The 15,388-nt window shown below is 43.5% G+C and overlaps 1 protein-coding gene across 1 annotated transcript; it reads right to left on the reverse strand.

The window, feature by feature from the left end:
* Positions 1–13,156: 13,156 nt before the first annotated feature.
* LOC139262500 (ferritin heavy chain, oocyte isoform-like) lies at positions 13,157–15,020 on the reverse strand. The gene is made up of 4 exons (XM_070877680.1): positions 14,919–15,020; positions 14,211–14,357; positions 13,689–13,814; positions 13,157–13,312 (listed from the first exon to the last, which is right to left on the reverse strand). Exons 1-4 carry the CDS (start codon positions 15,018–15,020, stop codon positions 13,157–13,159), a joined length of 531 nt encoding a protein of 176 aa, XP_070733781.1.
* Between the last annotated feature and the right edge of the window lie 368 nt (positions 15,021–15,388).

Below are 15,388 nucleotides of genomic sequence, written 5' to 3' on the forward strand. Positions count from 1 at the left end.
GCACGCACAATAGTCTTTTTATTTATAACAATGCCCGTTTGGAATTCGATCAGCGGCGATATTCCAGAGAAACATGGAAAGCTTACTGAAGTCGGTCCTGCACATCATGGTCTTCCAGGACGACATCTTGGTCACAGGTCGGGACACAGTCGAGCATCTGCAGAACCTGTAGGAGGTTCTTAGTCAAATCAACCGCGTGGGCTCAGGTTAAAACACTAGAAGTGCATTTTCCTGGAGCCTGAATTGGAGTTCTTAGGAAGGAGGATTGCGGCGGATGGCATCAGGCCCAGCAACTCGAAGAAGGGGGCAATCGAGAAGGACCGAGGCCACAGAACATGATGGAGTTGCGGTCGTTTCTAGGACTCCTGAACTACTTTGGTAACTTATTTTCGGGTCTCAGCACACTGTTAGAACCAATGTATGTCTTACTGTGAAAAGGGGATTAATGGGCAAGTGGCAAAAGCCAAGAAAATGCCTTCGTAAAAACGAGAAAATGTTTATGCTCAAACAAATTGCTTGTGTTGTATATTCCATGTAAGCGTTTGGTAGTAGCATGTGATGCGTTGTCATATGGCATCGAGTGTGTATTGCAACAAGCTAATGCTTTTGGGAAACTGCAACTGGTTGCTTGCACATCCAGGAGTCTGTCTAAGGCTGAGAGAGCCTACAGCATGATTGAAAAAGAAGCATTAGCTTGTGTCTATGAGGTAAAGAAAATGCATCAATATCTGTTTGGGCTAAAATTCGAATTGGAAACTGACCACAAGCCACTCATATCCCTGTTTTCCGAGAGTAAGGGATAAATACGATTGCATCGGCCTGCGTCCAGCGATGGGCACTCACATTGTCCGCATAAAACTACGCCATCCGCCACAGGCAAGGCAAAGACAAATGCGCTGATGCTCTCAGCAGACTGCCATTGCCCACCACGGGGATGGAAATGGCGCGGCCCGCAGATTTAGCCATGGTTATGGAAGCAGTTGAGAGTGAGCATTCACCCGTCACTGCCCGGCAGATCAAAACCTGCACGAGCCAGGACCCCCTATTGTTCCTCGTCAAAAACTGTGTGCTTCACGGGAACAGGTCCAGTGTCCCTGTAGAAATGCAGGAAGAAATAAAGCCGTTCCAGCGGTGCAAAGATGAAATGTCTATACAGGCAGACTGCCTTCTGTGGGGCGATCATGTAGTGGTACCTAAGAAGTGCAGAGACACCTTCATCAGTTACCTGCACAGTACCCACCCAAGCATTGTAATGATGAAAGCGACAGCCAGATCCCACGTGTGGTGGGCCGGTATTGATGCGGACTTAGAGTTCTGCGTGCACAGATGTAATACATGGTCGCAGTTAAGCAAAGTACCTAGGTAGGTGCTGCTAAGTTTATGGTCTTGGCCCGCCAAACCGTGGTCTAGGGTACATATCGACTATGCAGACCCGTACTTGGCTAAAATGATCCTTGTCGTTGTAGATGCGTACTCCAAATGGATTGAATGTGAGATAATGTCGGCTAGCACGTCCGCTGCCACTAATGAAAGCCCGCGGGCCATGTTTGCCACACAGGGCCTACCCGATGTGCTGGTGAGCGACAACGGGCCATGTTTTACCAGTGCTGAGTTCAAAGAATTCATGACCCGCAAGGGATCAAACATGTCACATCTGTCGCGTTTAAACCAATATCCAATGATCAGGCAGAGAGAGCAGTGCAAACCATCAAGCAGGGCTTGAAGAGGGTAATGGAAGACTCACTGCAGACTCGCCTATCCCGAGTCCTGCTTAGCTACTGCCAGAGACCCCACTCGCTCACTGGGATCCCACCTGCTGAACTGCTCAAGAAAAGAGCACTTAAGACATGGCTCTCGTTAGTTCACCCTGATCTACATGAACAGGTAGAAAGCAGGCGGCTTCATCAAAGTGCAGACCATGATAGCGCAAATGTGTCATGCGAAATTGAATTCAATGGTCCTGTATTTGTATTAAATTATGGACAAGATCCCAAGTGGCTTCCCGACACTGTTGTGGCCAAAGAGGGGAGCAGGGTGTTTTGGGTCAAACTTTCAAATGGACTAATTCACCGGAAACACTTGGACCAAATAAAACTCAGATTCACGGACTACCCTGAGCAACCCACTTTTGACCCTACCTTCTTTGACCCCCCCAACATACACGCCAGTGGCAACCAGCACCACGGTTGACCACGAAGCAGAACCCATCATCCACAGCAGCCCAGCAGGACCGACCACATTAGGCAGCCCAGCAAGGCCAGCTGCATGGCAGACCAGCGAGGGCCCAACAATTGATTCTCTAATACCAGCTTTCACACCGAGACAATCAGCCAGGGCAAGAAGAGCCCCAGATCGACTCACATTGTAAATAGTTACACTGTTGGTATTGGGGGAGAGTGTTGTTATATATGTATATTTGTATATGCTCTGTACAGCCACCAGAGGGCTCATTCCCTGGATCCCATAATCCCTTGGGAGCACAGGTATTTAGGAGGCCTCACAGGTTGGAGAGGCACTCTGGAGACCTGCAATAAAAAACTAAGTTCACACTTTACTTTAAGCTCACAGTGTTCAGTCTCACTCTTTCTCCAAACATAACAGAGAAGAAAGACCCATCCCAATGTTGCAAAGTAAGGCGGGGTGGCTACACACAGTCGGTGGTCCGGGGCCCCCATACTGCGGCCTAAGTTCCACAGGGAGCACTAGGCCCCCCGCCATTATCAAAAGTCTCAAGGCCATTGTGGCCATCCTGGGCTTGCCAGACCTCAGGGACAGCGACAATAGCTTGTAGGAGGCAGCCCAAATCACTAAACCTCGCACCACGTGTGTCACGGTAGACTCACTACAGACCCGGATAGCCTGGGTGCAACGCAATCACCAGACAGAATCACTCAGAACCGAGCCTTCTGTATGCCACCAGCAGAGAATGCACCATAATTGCACTGCCCCTCCACGCGACATCAGATTAAGTGATGTAGACCATGTTCAGGGCCCCAGTTGTCCTGCTAGCACCGCTTTAGCCAAGGGGGTGAATGGAGTGTATGTGATGAAAACGGAGTAGTTGATTTTGAAACCATGCACCGCGCTAATGAGTAAAGCATTTGGACAAGCCCAAACTGCGAACTACAGATAACCAGGAACCACTGTGAAAGAACCTGGCCCCCAGCGACCCACCAACACCATCAACTTCACCATCGATGAACCCGCCACATCAGGACTTCAACCCAGGTGATCGACCCGGGGACGTGGGGTGCCAGATCGCCTCAACTTACAAATAACTTGTACATAAGACTTTGGGGGGAGTGATGTTATGTATGTAAGTAAACCTTTCCAAAATGTAAGACTTGCCACGATGGAGCACACCTGTGGGAGACCTAAGGGTCACCTATGCACCCTGGGCAAGCGGTTATAAAAGGGCATTCACCATGCTGCATCCTCAGTCTGGAGTCTGAATAAAGAGACCAAGGTCACAACAGTTTGAGCTTACAATGCAGTCCTGTGAATTTATTGTGGACATAACATTTATGATCGGGTGGAAGGCCGAAGTGATTAAATGACAAAAGGTAAGAAGGTACAAAGCAAAAGGAGGTGGTAATGCGACAAGTAAAGGAACAAAAGATGGGTCTAGAAGAGATGTAAATGGGTGCAACAGGATCATCAACAGCTGCCATCTGAAAAAGATAGGGACAGAGGTTTTGGTCTGAAATTGTTGAACTCGATGCTGAGTCCAGAAGGCTATAACGTGCCGAATAGAAAGCTGAGGAGCTTATGTTGAGCTTTGTTGGAACATTGTAAGAGGCCGATGACAGAGAGGTCAGAGTGGGAGGGGAGTGGAGAATTAAAGTGACAGGCGACCGGAAGTTTGCAGACTGAACAGAGCTGTTTTGCAAAGCGGTCACCCAATCTGCATTTGGTCTCCCCACTGCCGACTCTCAACAAGGGCAGACATCGACGACAAGGTCCAACACCGCCTTCAGTGCAGCTTTCGGTCGCCTGAGGAAGAGAGTGTTTGAAGACCAGGACCTCAAACCCGACACCAAGCTCATGGTCTACAGAGCAGTGGTAATATCTGCCCTCCTATTTGGCTCAGAGACATGGACTATGTACAGCAGACACCTCAAAACACTGGAGAAGTACCACCAACGTTTAGTCCGCTAGATCCTGCAAATCCACTGGGAGGATCGGCACACCAACATCAGTGTCCTCGCTCAGGCCTACATCCCCAGCATCGAAGCATTGACCACGCTCGATCAGCTCCGCTGGATGGGCCACATCGTCCGCATGACTGACACATGACTTCCAAAAGAAGATTAGATCTCCCCAATTTCGAGGAGACTACATTGTGAGCAGCGAACAGTATACTAAATTGCAAGAAGTACAAGTAAATTGCTGTTTAATCTGGAAGGAGTGTTTGATGCTCTGAGCAGTGGGAAAGGAGGAGGTAAATGGGCAGGTGTTACATCTCCAGCACTTTCGTGGGAATGTGCTATAGGAAAGGGAGTGAGTGCTGTAGGTGATTGAGGAGTGTTCCAGAGTGTCACGGAAGGAGAGGTCCCTTCGTAATGCTGAACGGGGAGGGAAAGGGAAGAGGTGTTTGCTAGTAGGATCGCTCTGAAGGTAGCAGAAATAAAGGAGGATGAACCGTTCAACATGGAGGCTGGTGGTTTGGGAGGTGAGGACAAGGGGAACTGTATCGTGGTTCTGCGAGTGAGGGAAAGGGCTGAGAGCAGAACTGCGGGAAATGGAACGCACATGGTCAAGGGCCATGTCAATCATGGAGAGGATATGAAGCTGAAATCTCAACTCAGGGTCAAATGGCCTGGAAGAGGGATGGAGTCGGTGGCTAGGGAATGCAGTTTGTGGTGGTGATGTTAATTTTAAAAATAAATGCCTGATTCATGTTGGTAAGACTTTTGTTAAATAGATTTAAGCTGAGCTGATCGCACTCGCCAAATGTTACAGAATAGTGCAAGACATTAACCTATTGTGACACCATATTCTAGAATGCTAATACTCACTGAACCATGGGACATTAGGAGGTTAAATATACCGAGTGTAAGAGACAAGATGGGTCCATACTCAACATGGATATTTTCTCTTCCCTTGTTTTGGCCTCATTGGCCTATTCGGAAGAACGTGAGACGGAAGCAGCTGAGATGACTATGTAGGGGTAAAGCAGTCTTTGAGCTCACACTGAGTGTCGAGTAAATGGAGGGTGCAAGTAATGTCAGAGGTAGTGGTTAGCACTGGAGAAAGGCAGTTTGGATTTGTTCTCAGAATCATTGAAATTTACAGCACGGAAGGGAGCCATTTTAGCCCATCGTGTCCGCGCCGGCCGACCAAGAGCTATTCAGCCTAATCCTATTTTCCAGCTCTTGGTCCATAGCCCTGTAGGTTACGGCACTTTAAAGTGCACATCCAAGTCTTTTTTAAATGTGGTGAGGCTTTCTGCCTCTGTCATCCTTTTAGGCAGTGAGTTCCTGACCCCCACCATCCTCTGGGTGAAGACATTTCCCCTCATATCTCCTCTAAACCGCCCCTCAATTACTTTAAAACTATGCCCTCCTGGTTGTTGACCCCTCTGCTAAGGAAAGCAAGTCTGTCCTATCGACTCTATCCAGGCCCCTCAAATTTATACACCTCAATCAGCTCCCCCCTCAGCCTCCTCTGATCCAGAGAAAATAGACCGAGCATCTTCAATCTTTCCTCATAGCCAAAATTGTCCAGCATTCTTGTAAATCTCCTCTGCATCCTTTCCAGTGCAATCACATCTTTCCTGTAATGTGGTGACCAGAACTGCACACAGTACTCCAGCTGTGGCCGAACCAGTGTTTTATACATTTCAAGCATAACCTCCTTGCTCTTGTATTCCATGCCTCGCCTATTAAAGGCAAATAACCATATGACTTCTTAACCACCTTAGCTACCTGGTCTTCGACCTTCAGGGATCTGTGGACCTGCACTCCTAGGTCCCAATTTTCCTCTGCACTTTTCAGTGTTGTACATTTAAAGTGTATTACCTCCCTTGTTAGACCTCCATTAATGCATTACCTCACACTTATCTGGATTGAATTCCATTTTCCACTGTTCTGCTCACCTGACCAGTACATTGATATCTTCTTGCAGTCTGCAGCTTTCTTCTGCTTCATCAACCACACAGCCTATTTTAGTTGAATTTGAAAACTTTTTAAATCATACTTCCAACATTCAAGTCCAAGTCACTGATATATACACCACAAAAAGCAAGTGACCCAGCACTGAGCCCTGTGGAACCTCACTGGATACAGCCTTCCAGTCACAAAAACACCCATCAACAATGTAGGGTGTTTGTTTTTTCACTCTGTCCTGATTCCTAGACCTCGGAACTTATAGTGGGAAAGGACAACATGTAGTACAACATTTTAGGCTTAACCCAGTGAAGGTTTTATTATGCAACAAAAACTAACTAAAACTACAGAACTAGATATACAATCACCAAAGATTCGTGGTCCTTGATTCCGTGGCCTGCTGTTTCTTCTTCCAGCTTTTCTCTGCAGTTTCTGTTCCTTTTCTGCTGCTTCTTCTTGTGTTGCCTGTCCGTCTTCAGTTGTCTGTCCTCCTTCTTGTGAGCTGCTTTTTGCTCACATATTTTTCCAGGTTTTGAATAAGTTTCCCCACTGGGCCGAGATCTGATTATCGATATGGTGATCTGTTTAACTGTTTGTGGTGATGTGTTTGAATGGCTACTAATTTGCACACGGAGTCGACAATGCAAAAGATATTTCCTTATGATGAATGCTGTTATCCAAAAATTGGCATTCCATGGGGTCCTTTGTTGTCCGGTCTTTTTACAGACTCGATGTCTGCAGTGGCTGTTTTCCCCACCCAAGGTCAATCAAGTTCAAAGCATCACGTAACAACTCCATTGTTGTTATGCAAGAAGTCAGTTTTATGTCCTTGACCACAGAATGACCTTAATTGTCCAGATTCATTCAAAAAGCTTGGATCAATCAATTTTTAGTTCATGGTCTGTGTTTTTTTGAAGATTAGTAACATTACAACCATCAGCCTTTGCTTCCTGTTCCTGAACCAATTTTGGATCCAACTTGCCTCTTTGCCCTGGATCACATGGGTTTTTATTTTTATGACCAATCTGCCACGTGGGACCTTATCAAAAACTTTGCTAAAATCCATATGCACCATATCATATGCACTACCCTCATCGACCCTCCTGGTTATCTCCTCGAAAAATTGAATCAAGTTACAGACACGACCTTCCCTTAAAAAATCCATGCTGACTGCCCTTGATTAATCCATGTCTTTCCAAGTGAAGATTTATCCTGTCCCTCAGGATTTTTTCCAATAACTTTCCCACCACTGAGGTTGGAATAAAGAGCTTCATCTGGTGGACTACTGCTCCACCTAGTGGACTACTGTGGTAATGCAACCATTGCTGGAACTACAATAAAAGCATCAGGTGACAGGTCACCTGACAAGTTCCTATGTTGAACCATCTTGTAAGTGTGTGTTTGTGATGTTGTAGAGAATATATCACATTGGCTATGAAGGATAAGATTCTTGGATACCCTAGCTGAAATTTTTGTTGGTGAATGATTTCAGCCAAACAGCAGAGAGACGAGAGAGGTCCTTTGTGTTAACAACTAAACATACAAGGTAAATTACAAGCACACTAGGATGAAATGAAGAGTCCAGATGGCTGCGCCTATGGGTATAATAGGGCGCTTGGGTGAATTCCATTAAGACCAAGAGACTTTTGGAGTGTATGTGGAGCGGCTAGAAATGTTTTTTTTACTGCAAATAGTATCATCGAAGTCCCCGAGGATGAAAATCATAACCGGGTTGTTTTAGAAAGAAAACGGGATATTTTCCTGACTGAAGCAAGCCCCTGGGCATATGAAACCCTGAAAATGTTGCTTCTTCCCGTCAAGCCATAGGACGTATCACTTATGGAGATTAGCACTGCAGTCCAGAGCCACTGGAAATTGCTGAATGTTACCGTTTTGGGAAACAAGATCAATTCATTGACGAAAGTATCAGTGAGTACATTGTAGCATTAAAAAAGCTATCCATTTACTATCATATCAGAAACTTTCAGGACCGAGCATTGCGTTACCACTTTGTTTGTGGAATGAAAAATGAAGTGATCAGAAGAAAGTTGTTGACAACCCCTAACTTGTCAGACAGCTATGTCAATGGATATGGCCAGCTAATATTCCATGAATTTCGTATCATTTCCAGTCGTCGGACAACTGAGGGTGAAACACTTACAGGTTAAAAGTGAAAGGCAGTTGGGCCCCAACGTCTCAGCAACTGGCCAAGTTAACAGAGCATTGAAATCGTGCTATCGGTGCCTGGGACAACACATTGATCAAAGTTGTCCGTATGTGAAGGCAGAGTGTTTCTTCTGCAAGAAAACTGTGCATCTTGCAAAGGCATGCTGACTGAAGAGTACATCAACTTTCAAGGCTATAAGTAAAAATCCCCAGAGATGACAGAGAATTGAAGAAAAGCAACAGGATGAAGAGATACATGTCATCAGGGGCACGAGGATATCTAACAGCGATTCGGGAAGTATCCTCATCCAAGTAGACATTGTAGGAACCAGGATACCCATGGAAATCGACACTGGTGAATCCGTGAGTGTAGTACGGGAATCGCTAAATCTTGACAAGTTGAGTGATTTTCCACAGTCAAAGCTAAAACTGCAAGGCTAATCAGGAGAGAAAATCCCTTTGGTAGGACGTATCAACGTACCGGTGAAATACAAAGATCAATTTCAGAGCTTCCCTCTATTTGTAGAGGCAGGAGACAAGCCTGCCTTACTAGATAGAAATTGTTTGGGATCACTGAAGCTGGATTGGAATGAGACTTTTCTTGTTGAAACGAGATTTGCATTCAAGGAAGGTGTTTTGTGAAACAGGCAGTCCGATCCATGATCTCAAGGCAAGTGTCAGGGTACAGAAGGACGCTAGACCAGTTTACTGCAAACTATGTCCCGTACCATACGCACTCAAGGAGAAAGTTGAGCAAGAACTCAAAAGACAAGAAATTGAGACCATTATCTCTAAGGTAGATCTATGTAATTGGGCTACACCCATTGTTGTTCTACCTAAGTCAGATGGTAAGGTAAGGTTGTGTGGTGATTATAAAGTAACCGTAAACCAGGTTCTCAAGGGTAAGCTCCCAAATACATTGCCAAATGTAGAAGATTTGTTCACAATGCTGACAGATGATCAGATCTTCTCAAAGTTAGATCTCATAAATGCCTACATTCAACGTGAACTCGATGAGGAATCCAAGTCATGGTTGATTATAAATACTTATCTAGGCCTAGATCAATTTAATAGGCTACCATTTGGAGTGTCTTCTGCCTCCACCACATTCCAAGGAGTGATGAACCAGATTTTGCAAGGCATTGAAGAGGTAGTATGTTATTAAGATGACATACTCATTTCAGCAACAAACAGGCAAATCTGTAATAACGTATTGAATGAAGTGCTCAAATGGCTAGAGAAGCACAGAGTACGAGTGACTGCGCACAAGTGTGAGTTATTTAAAAACTCAGTGGCGCACTTAAGGCACAGAGTCGACAAAGATGGTTTGTATGAAACCAAGGGAAAGCTGGGTGCAATTAGAAATGCACCCACTCCCAAGAATGTCAGTGAACTTCGATCATTTTTGGGTCTTTTGAACTATTATGGGAAGTTCGTACCAAATTTGGCTACAGTGTTACATCCACTGAATGAGCTGTTGGCTCACTATGCCGTACCTAAGGAGATCAAATGGGCATGTGATGCCTCTCAGTATGGAGTTGGTGCAGTGATCTCTCATGTACTACATCGTGGGGCGGATTGCTTTTGCTTCACGCATTCTTTGTGCCAGTGAGCGTAAATATGTGCTAAATCGAAAGGGAAGTTTTGGCATTAATTTCTGGGGTCAAGAAGTACCACAAATACTTGTATGTTTGTAAGTTTATCATTACAGACCATAAGCCTCTGACAGTCATCCTCCATCAAAAGTCCCCAATTCCAACCTTAGCTGCAGCCCGAATGCAGAGATGGGCTTTGATTCTGTCAGCAGATATGTATGACATTGAATACAGATGATCAGCTGATCACAGTAGTGCTAATGCTATGTCTAGATTACCTTCTCCATCAGAAGTTACAGCCAATAGGGAAGAAGTGTTCTATATTTCATACATTGATGAAGTGAAATTCACAGCTGAAGAGACTGGTAGAACAACCAAATGTGTCTCAGTTATGTCAAAGTTGTTTGATTACATCGCAAATCAGTGAAAGATATTCATCCATACTTCGCTCGTAGGATTGTATTATCAGTGGATAAAGATTGTATCATGTGGGACACAAGAGCGAATATACCAAATAAATTCTGGTCCAGATCATTAGGAGATCTTCATGACCAGCACCTGGGAATGTGCTTGACCAAGAGTTTTGCACGCACTTATTATTATTGTGGCCAGATCTAGATAAAGATATAGAGTACATCATTAGTCAGTTTACAACATGTCAATCGGTAAGCATGAAACCACCATCAGTACTATTACAGTGAAGGAAATGGCCTCCCAGGGTGTGGCAAAGGTTACATATCGATTTTGCTGAGCTAGAAGGAGAGCAATTGTTCATTGTGATTGAAAGCCATTCGAAGCAGGTCGAGGTATTTCCAATGTTTAAAATAACAATAAAACAGTAGACAATTTGCAAATATAATTTTCTTCTTATGGCCTCCCAGAAGAAATTGTGTCTGATAATGCACCACAATTTTGTTTAGAAGAATTTGCATAGTGCACGAGCAGAAATGGTGTGAAATATATCAATGTTCCACCATACCACCGTGCTTCAAATGGTGCAGCAGAGCGCACATTACAAATTGTAAAATGTGCCCTCATCAAACAAATGTTTTATTCAAATCCAAACAAACAGTAGCTGTCGTTGGACCACAAATTGGCTAATTTTCCAATTACTTATTGTAATACTCATCTAACTACTGGTAGAACACCAACAAAGTTGTTTCTCAAACGACAACAAAGAACCAGGTTCTCGTTGTTAAAGCCAAACTTAGCAGTGTCAGTAGAAGAGAAACAATTAAGACAGAAAGAGCATCATGATAGAGGTAGAGTAAGAGAGAGAAGTGCGAAATTAAATCAGAAAGTGAGAGTGAAGAACCATCACCATAAATGGTTAAAGTGGTTACCATGAAGAGTGGTGAAGATATGTGGTCCTCGCACATATTTGATCAAGATTTTTGATCATGGAAAGGTTAGATTTTTTCACATTGATCGTATTGTACCTACAGATATGGAAGCAGTTGAAAGTTGGAATGATTTGATTAATTCCGACTCATCGGATAGTTTTGTTACAAGTAGAGTATCAATAGCAAATCCTGCATCAGATGGACTGGAAATAAGCCCAAGAGAAAATCAAAATTTAAGTTTGAGTCTGAGTCAGGCAGACAAACAGTCTGAAGTTGTAGAGTTCAAATGTAGATCAAGGGCATCCCTTGGAGGAAAACTTTCCTCAGGCTTAGCCTAGAATGAATCTAAGTTCGACACCATGTTTGCTAAGTTCTGTTCGAGAAACAGGTATCCTCTTCGAAACCGAGAAGAATATAAATCAATATATTTTGTTATGTATAACCATGCAAGTTTTGTATGATGATTATTTTGTTATAATTACTTCTTTATTACATTTCTCCCCTCCTTAATGAAGAACGCCATCTAGTGGACTACTGTGGTAATGCAGCCATTGCTGGAAATACAATAAAAGCAACAGGTGACAGGTCACCTGACATGTTGCTGTGTTGAAGCCATCTTAAGCATGTGTTTGTGATGTTGTAGAGAAGATACCACAGAGATTAGGCTGACTGGCCTGTAATTACTCAGTCAATCCATTTCTTTCCTTTTAAACAGATATACATTAGCAGTCCTCCAGTACTTTATCACACCTGTAGCCAGAGAGGACTGGAAAATGATGATCTTATCCAGGCTGAGCTTTAATTAATAGTATTTCTCTGTGGAGGAGGAGAGATGGACCCCCCTTGCCGTGGACAGCAGGCTCAAATCCAGGCTGCATCTTTGAACATGACAGGAATTATTTTGACTTTAAAAAAATTGATGCAAGGGTTTGGAAATTTACAAATGAGATGCCTCTTAAATTTAGTTTTCACACTAATTTCTGTGAGGTATATTTAAACTGGTGGTGATATCCACAACCTGACTCTCCACTGACAGGCTGTGGGCACATTCCTCAGTTGCTGCGGCCCTTCATTGCTTGTCCCTCCTTGTATTGGGAATGAATACATTTGGAAGGGGAATTATAATTTGAGCTTCCTTACATACATACATACATACCTGTGAGTAGTGCAGAGTGTTTCCTATAATTGGAGCAGTGTTGCAAATCCACCTGTGTACAATTCATCCAAATCCAAATTGCCTCATTGCAAACACACTGATGGGGAACATTAGTGTGTGTAAATTAGCAACTAAAAAAAAACAAAACAAAACAGTGCCTGAACAGCAAAAGAACTTCAATGGCTATGAAGTCCTTTGGGCTGTCCTGAATGAAAGGCAGCAAATCAAGCAAAATTTGATTAACCTTGACTCAGGCGCTCACACATTTGTCTCTGCAGTTGTCAGTCAACTATGATCTTATGCAATGGTGGAACAAGCTCAAGGTGCCATTGGGCATGCTCCTACTTCTGTTTTTCGGTATTAGCATGGAGTGGGGTGAACATTGACCCGATATATTCAGGTGATTATATAGATAAACAGTTAACCATTAGCACAGTCCTGAGTTCAAAGCGAGGAACACATGTCTGAGTATCCAACTCAACACATGGATATACACCAGAGGAAAAATAAATTTCATAGGACTTAATCTATATAAAAAAAAACTGTTACACAACTCAGTCTTGTTTGATGTAAACCACTTTTGTTAATTGAAAAATAAACAACCATCTCAAATATACATGATGACAAAATCCAGTCCAATGTTGAACATTTTATTGACAGTTATGTTACATTTCACATCAAGCACACAGGTCACACAGCTCTTCGTACAAAGTCATAAGCCCCAATTGCCGACAGGACAGGAGTCTAAATTTTAGGAATACAAGTACTAAACAAATCCCGTCAGTCAGTCTAGTCACTCTCCCCCAGGGTGTGCTGGTCAAACAGGTACTCTCCCAGGCCATTCTCAGGGGCTCCCAGTCTCTTCAGATTGGTAATGTGATCTCCAAGCTTCTTGATCATCTTCACTTGTTCATCCAAGTAGTGGGTCTCCAGGAAGTCACACAACTGAAAGAGGGAACCTAATTATGTCCAGCAGTAGATATCAAGGAATGTCAGCTTCCCCTTCAGGAGTTTGGATTTTAATCCTCGAACAGGAGGATAGTCAAGTCGTGCAATTGAGATTGATGGAATTACTCCATTAGATTAAATTTACTGCACAAGAGGTAGGTGCTCAGATCCTGGGATCACTGGGACACATTTACCAGTCATGGTCCACAGTAGGCCAACCTCTCCCATCCTTTCCCACTGCTCACCAACAAAAAAAAAGGGAGACTTACACAAAGCTATTATGCATCGAGATCTTTTAATTAGGCTCAATGACAGTCAGGTAAATTGGAGACTGTGGAACCTAAAATCCCACATTAAATCATTAACAACTTACATGAGGGTCGGTGCTCCCAGTGGAGAGTTTGTGCAGATCAAGCAGACTCTGGTTCACATTCTTCTCCATCTGCAGAGCTCTCTGCATCACCTCCAGACCATTGCTCCACTCAACCTGCTCTGGTTTCTGGAGAGAAAATGCCAGAGTTTATTTACAATTGATGATACAATCATCAGAAAGTATTGAAGGAAATTAGGAGTCCAACCAAAATTCTATTATAACATATGTTAGAATTTAAAATTTGCCATGATGCAATCACAACAACTGGAGCCAGATTGATAAGGCAAATAGCAGAAATGTATTTAAGGGGAAGTGCATGGGGAGAAAGGAATAGAACAATATGCTGATGGGGTGAGATGACACAAGGTGGGAGGAGGCTCGTGTGGAGTTATAAACACCAGCAAAGACCAGTTTGGCCGAATGGCCTGTGTGCTGTAAATTGGAACCAATTGCTTTAGCACATATGGGAACATTTAGTCTAAGAGGAGCCATACAGAAAGCCACTCATTTATTAAATCCAACCTTGATGTCCGCCAAGATGATCCGTCCTCCACGCCGATTCTGGAATTCCATCAGTTTCTCAGCATGCTCACGTTCCTCACGTGACTGCTCCTTGAAGAATTCAGCAAAGTGACGCAGGGCAACATCATCCCGGTCAAAGTAGAAGGACTGTGGAGAAATCAGAGGAGTATTTTTGTGTATATCACAGGCCTATCATCATGTGTGCTGTACATAAATTCAATCTCAAAATGTTGCTTTTTTTTCCCCCAAGGCTCACTGAACTTGTATGTATATTGTCACAGAAACAATATTTTTATACCCTTACCCAATAATGAAGCTTGGTCCAGAATCAAAGCCGTTTTTTGTGTGCTGTAGGAGGATGGGAAAGAAAGTGTTCCAGATTTTCACCACCCTTACAGGAAAGAATACTTCTGAACTTCCTTTCTAAATGTCCAAGCTCAAATTTAAAGATGACATCCTCCAATAAAAAATAGCAAGGTAGAGAAAGTCCATGGAGTGATTTATTATAAAAGGATACAAGTTCTGAAATACATGCACTGAGTGCAGAATGTATTCCAAACAAACTTAACCACAAGCTCAAAAGAGCCCAGGAAAGTGAGTCATTAAGATTCAAGATACTCACAATAGGTGGGCTGGATACAGCACAGAATTTAATAAATTCACATTACATAGTCTCCATTGTGAAGTGGTCAAATGTACAACACTCACCATAGAGAGATAAACATAGGAGGAATAGAGCTCCATGTTGATCTGCTTGTTGACAGCATCCTCACAGTCCTGGTGGTAGTTCTGACACACTTGAGAAGCCATCTTGATTCTTTAATCAAATCTAAACTTTGTTGAAACAACAAACTGGGATGTAACTTACCTTAAATGCCTGTATTTATGCTTTGGTATAATCCAGGGTGTGGCAGTATAGATCATGAGTGACAGCCCTCAATACCCAATCAGAAGTTGCAGCCTCTCAGACCACCAATCAACTAAAGGGATAGGGGAGATGGACTCCCAGAGCCAGTCAGATCTTTGAAGAATGAGCATCATTGGCTGACAACTCAATGAGGATCGAAATTGTCCGAACTTTCCTCAAACAGAGCTCAGATATCCAGAATCACAGGTTTAAATGAATACCCTACTCTTTAGGCAAATCAATTGGGAAAATCTTAAACCATAATTGCCCC

This window comes from Pristiophorus japonicus, chromosome 4 (assembly GCF_044704955.1).
Source record: "Pristiophorus japonicus isolate sPriJap1 chromosome 4, sPriJap1.hap1, whole genome shotgun sequence".
Lineage (NCBI taxonomy): Eukaryota > Metazoa > Chordata > Chondrichthyes > Pristiophoridae > Pristiophorus > Pristiophorus japonicus.

Coding starts and splice junctions, on each gene's coding strand:
- LOC139262500 (XM_070877680.1), bottom strand. CDS start 15,020: ATGGCTTCTCAAGTGTGTCAGAACTACCACCAGGACTGTGAGGATGCT. Junction 13,815..14,210: donor TCATCTTGGCGGACATCAAG/GTTGGATTTAAT, acceptor TTTTCTCTCCAG/AAACCAGAGCAGGTTGAGTG. Junction 13,313..13,688: donor CTGGGAGCACCGACCCTCAT/GTAAGTTGTTAA, acceptor TCCCTCTTTCAG/TTGTGTGACTTCCTGGAGAC.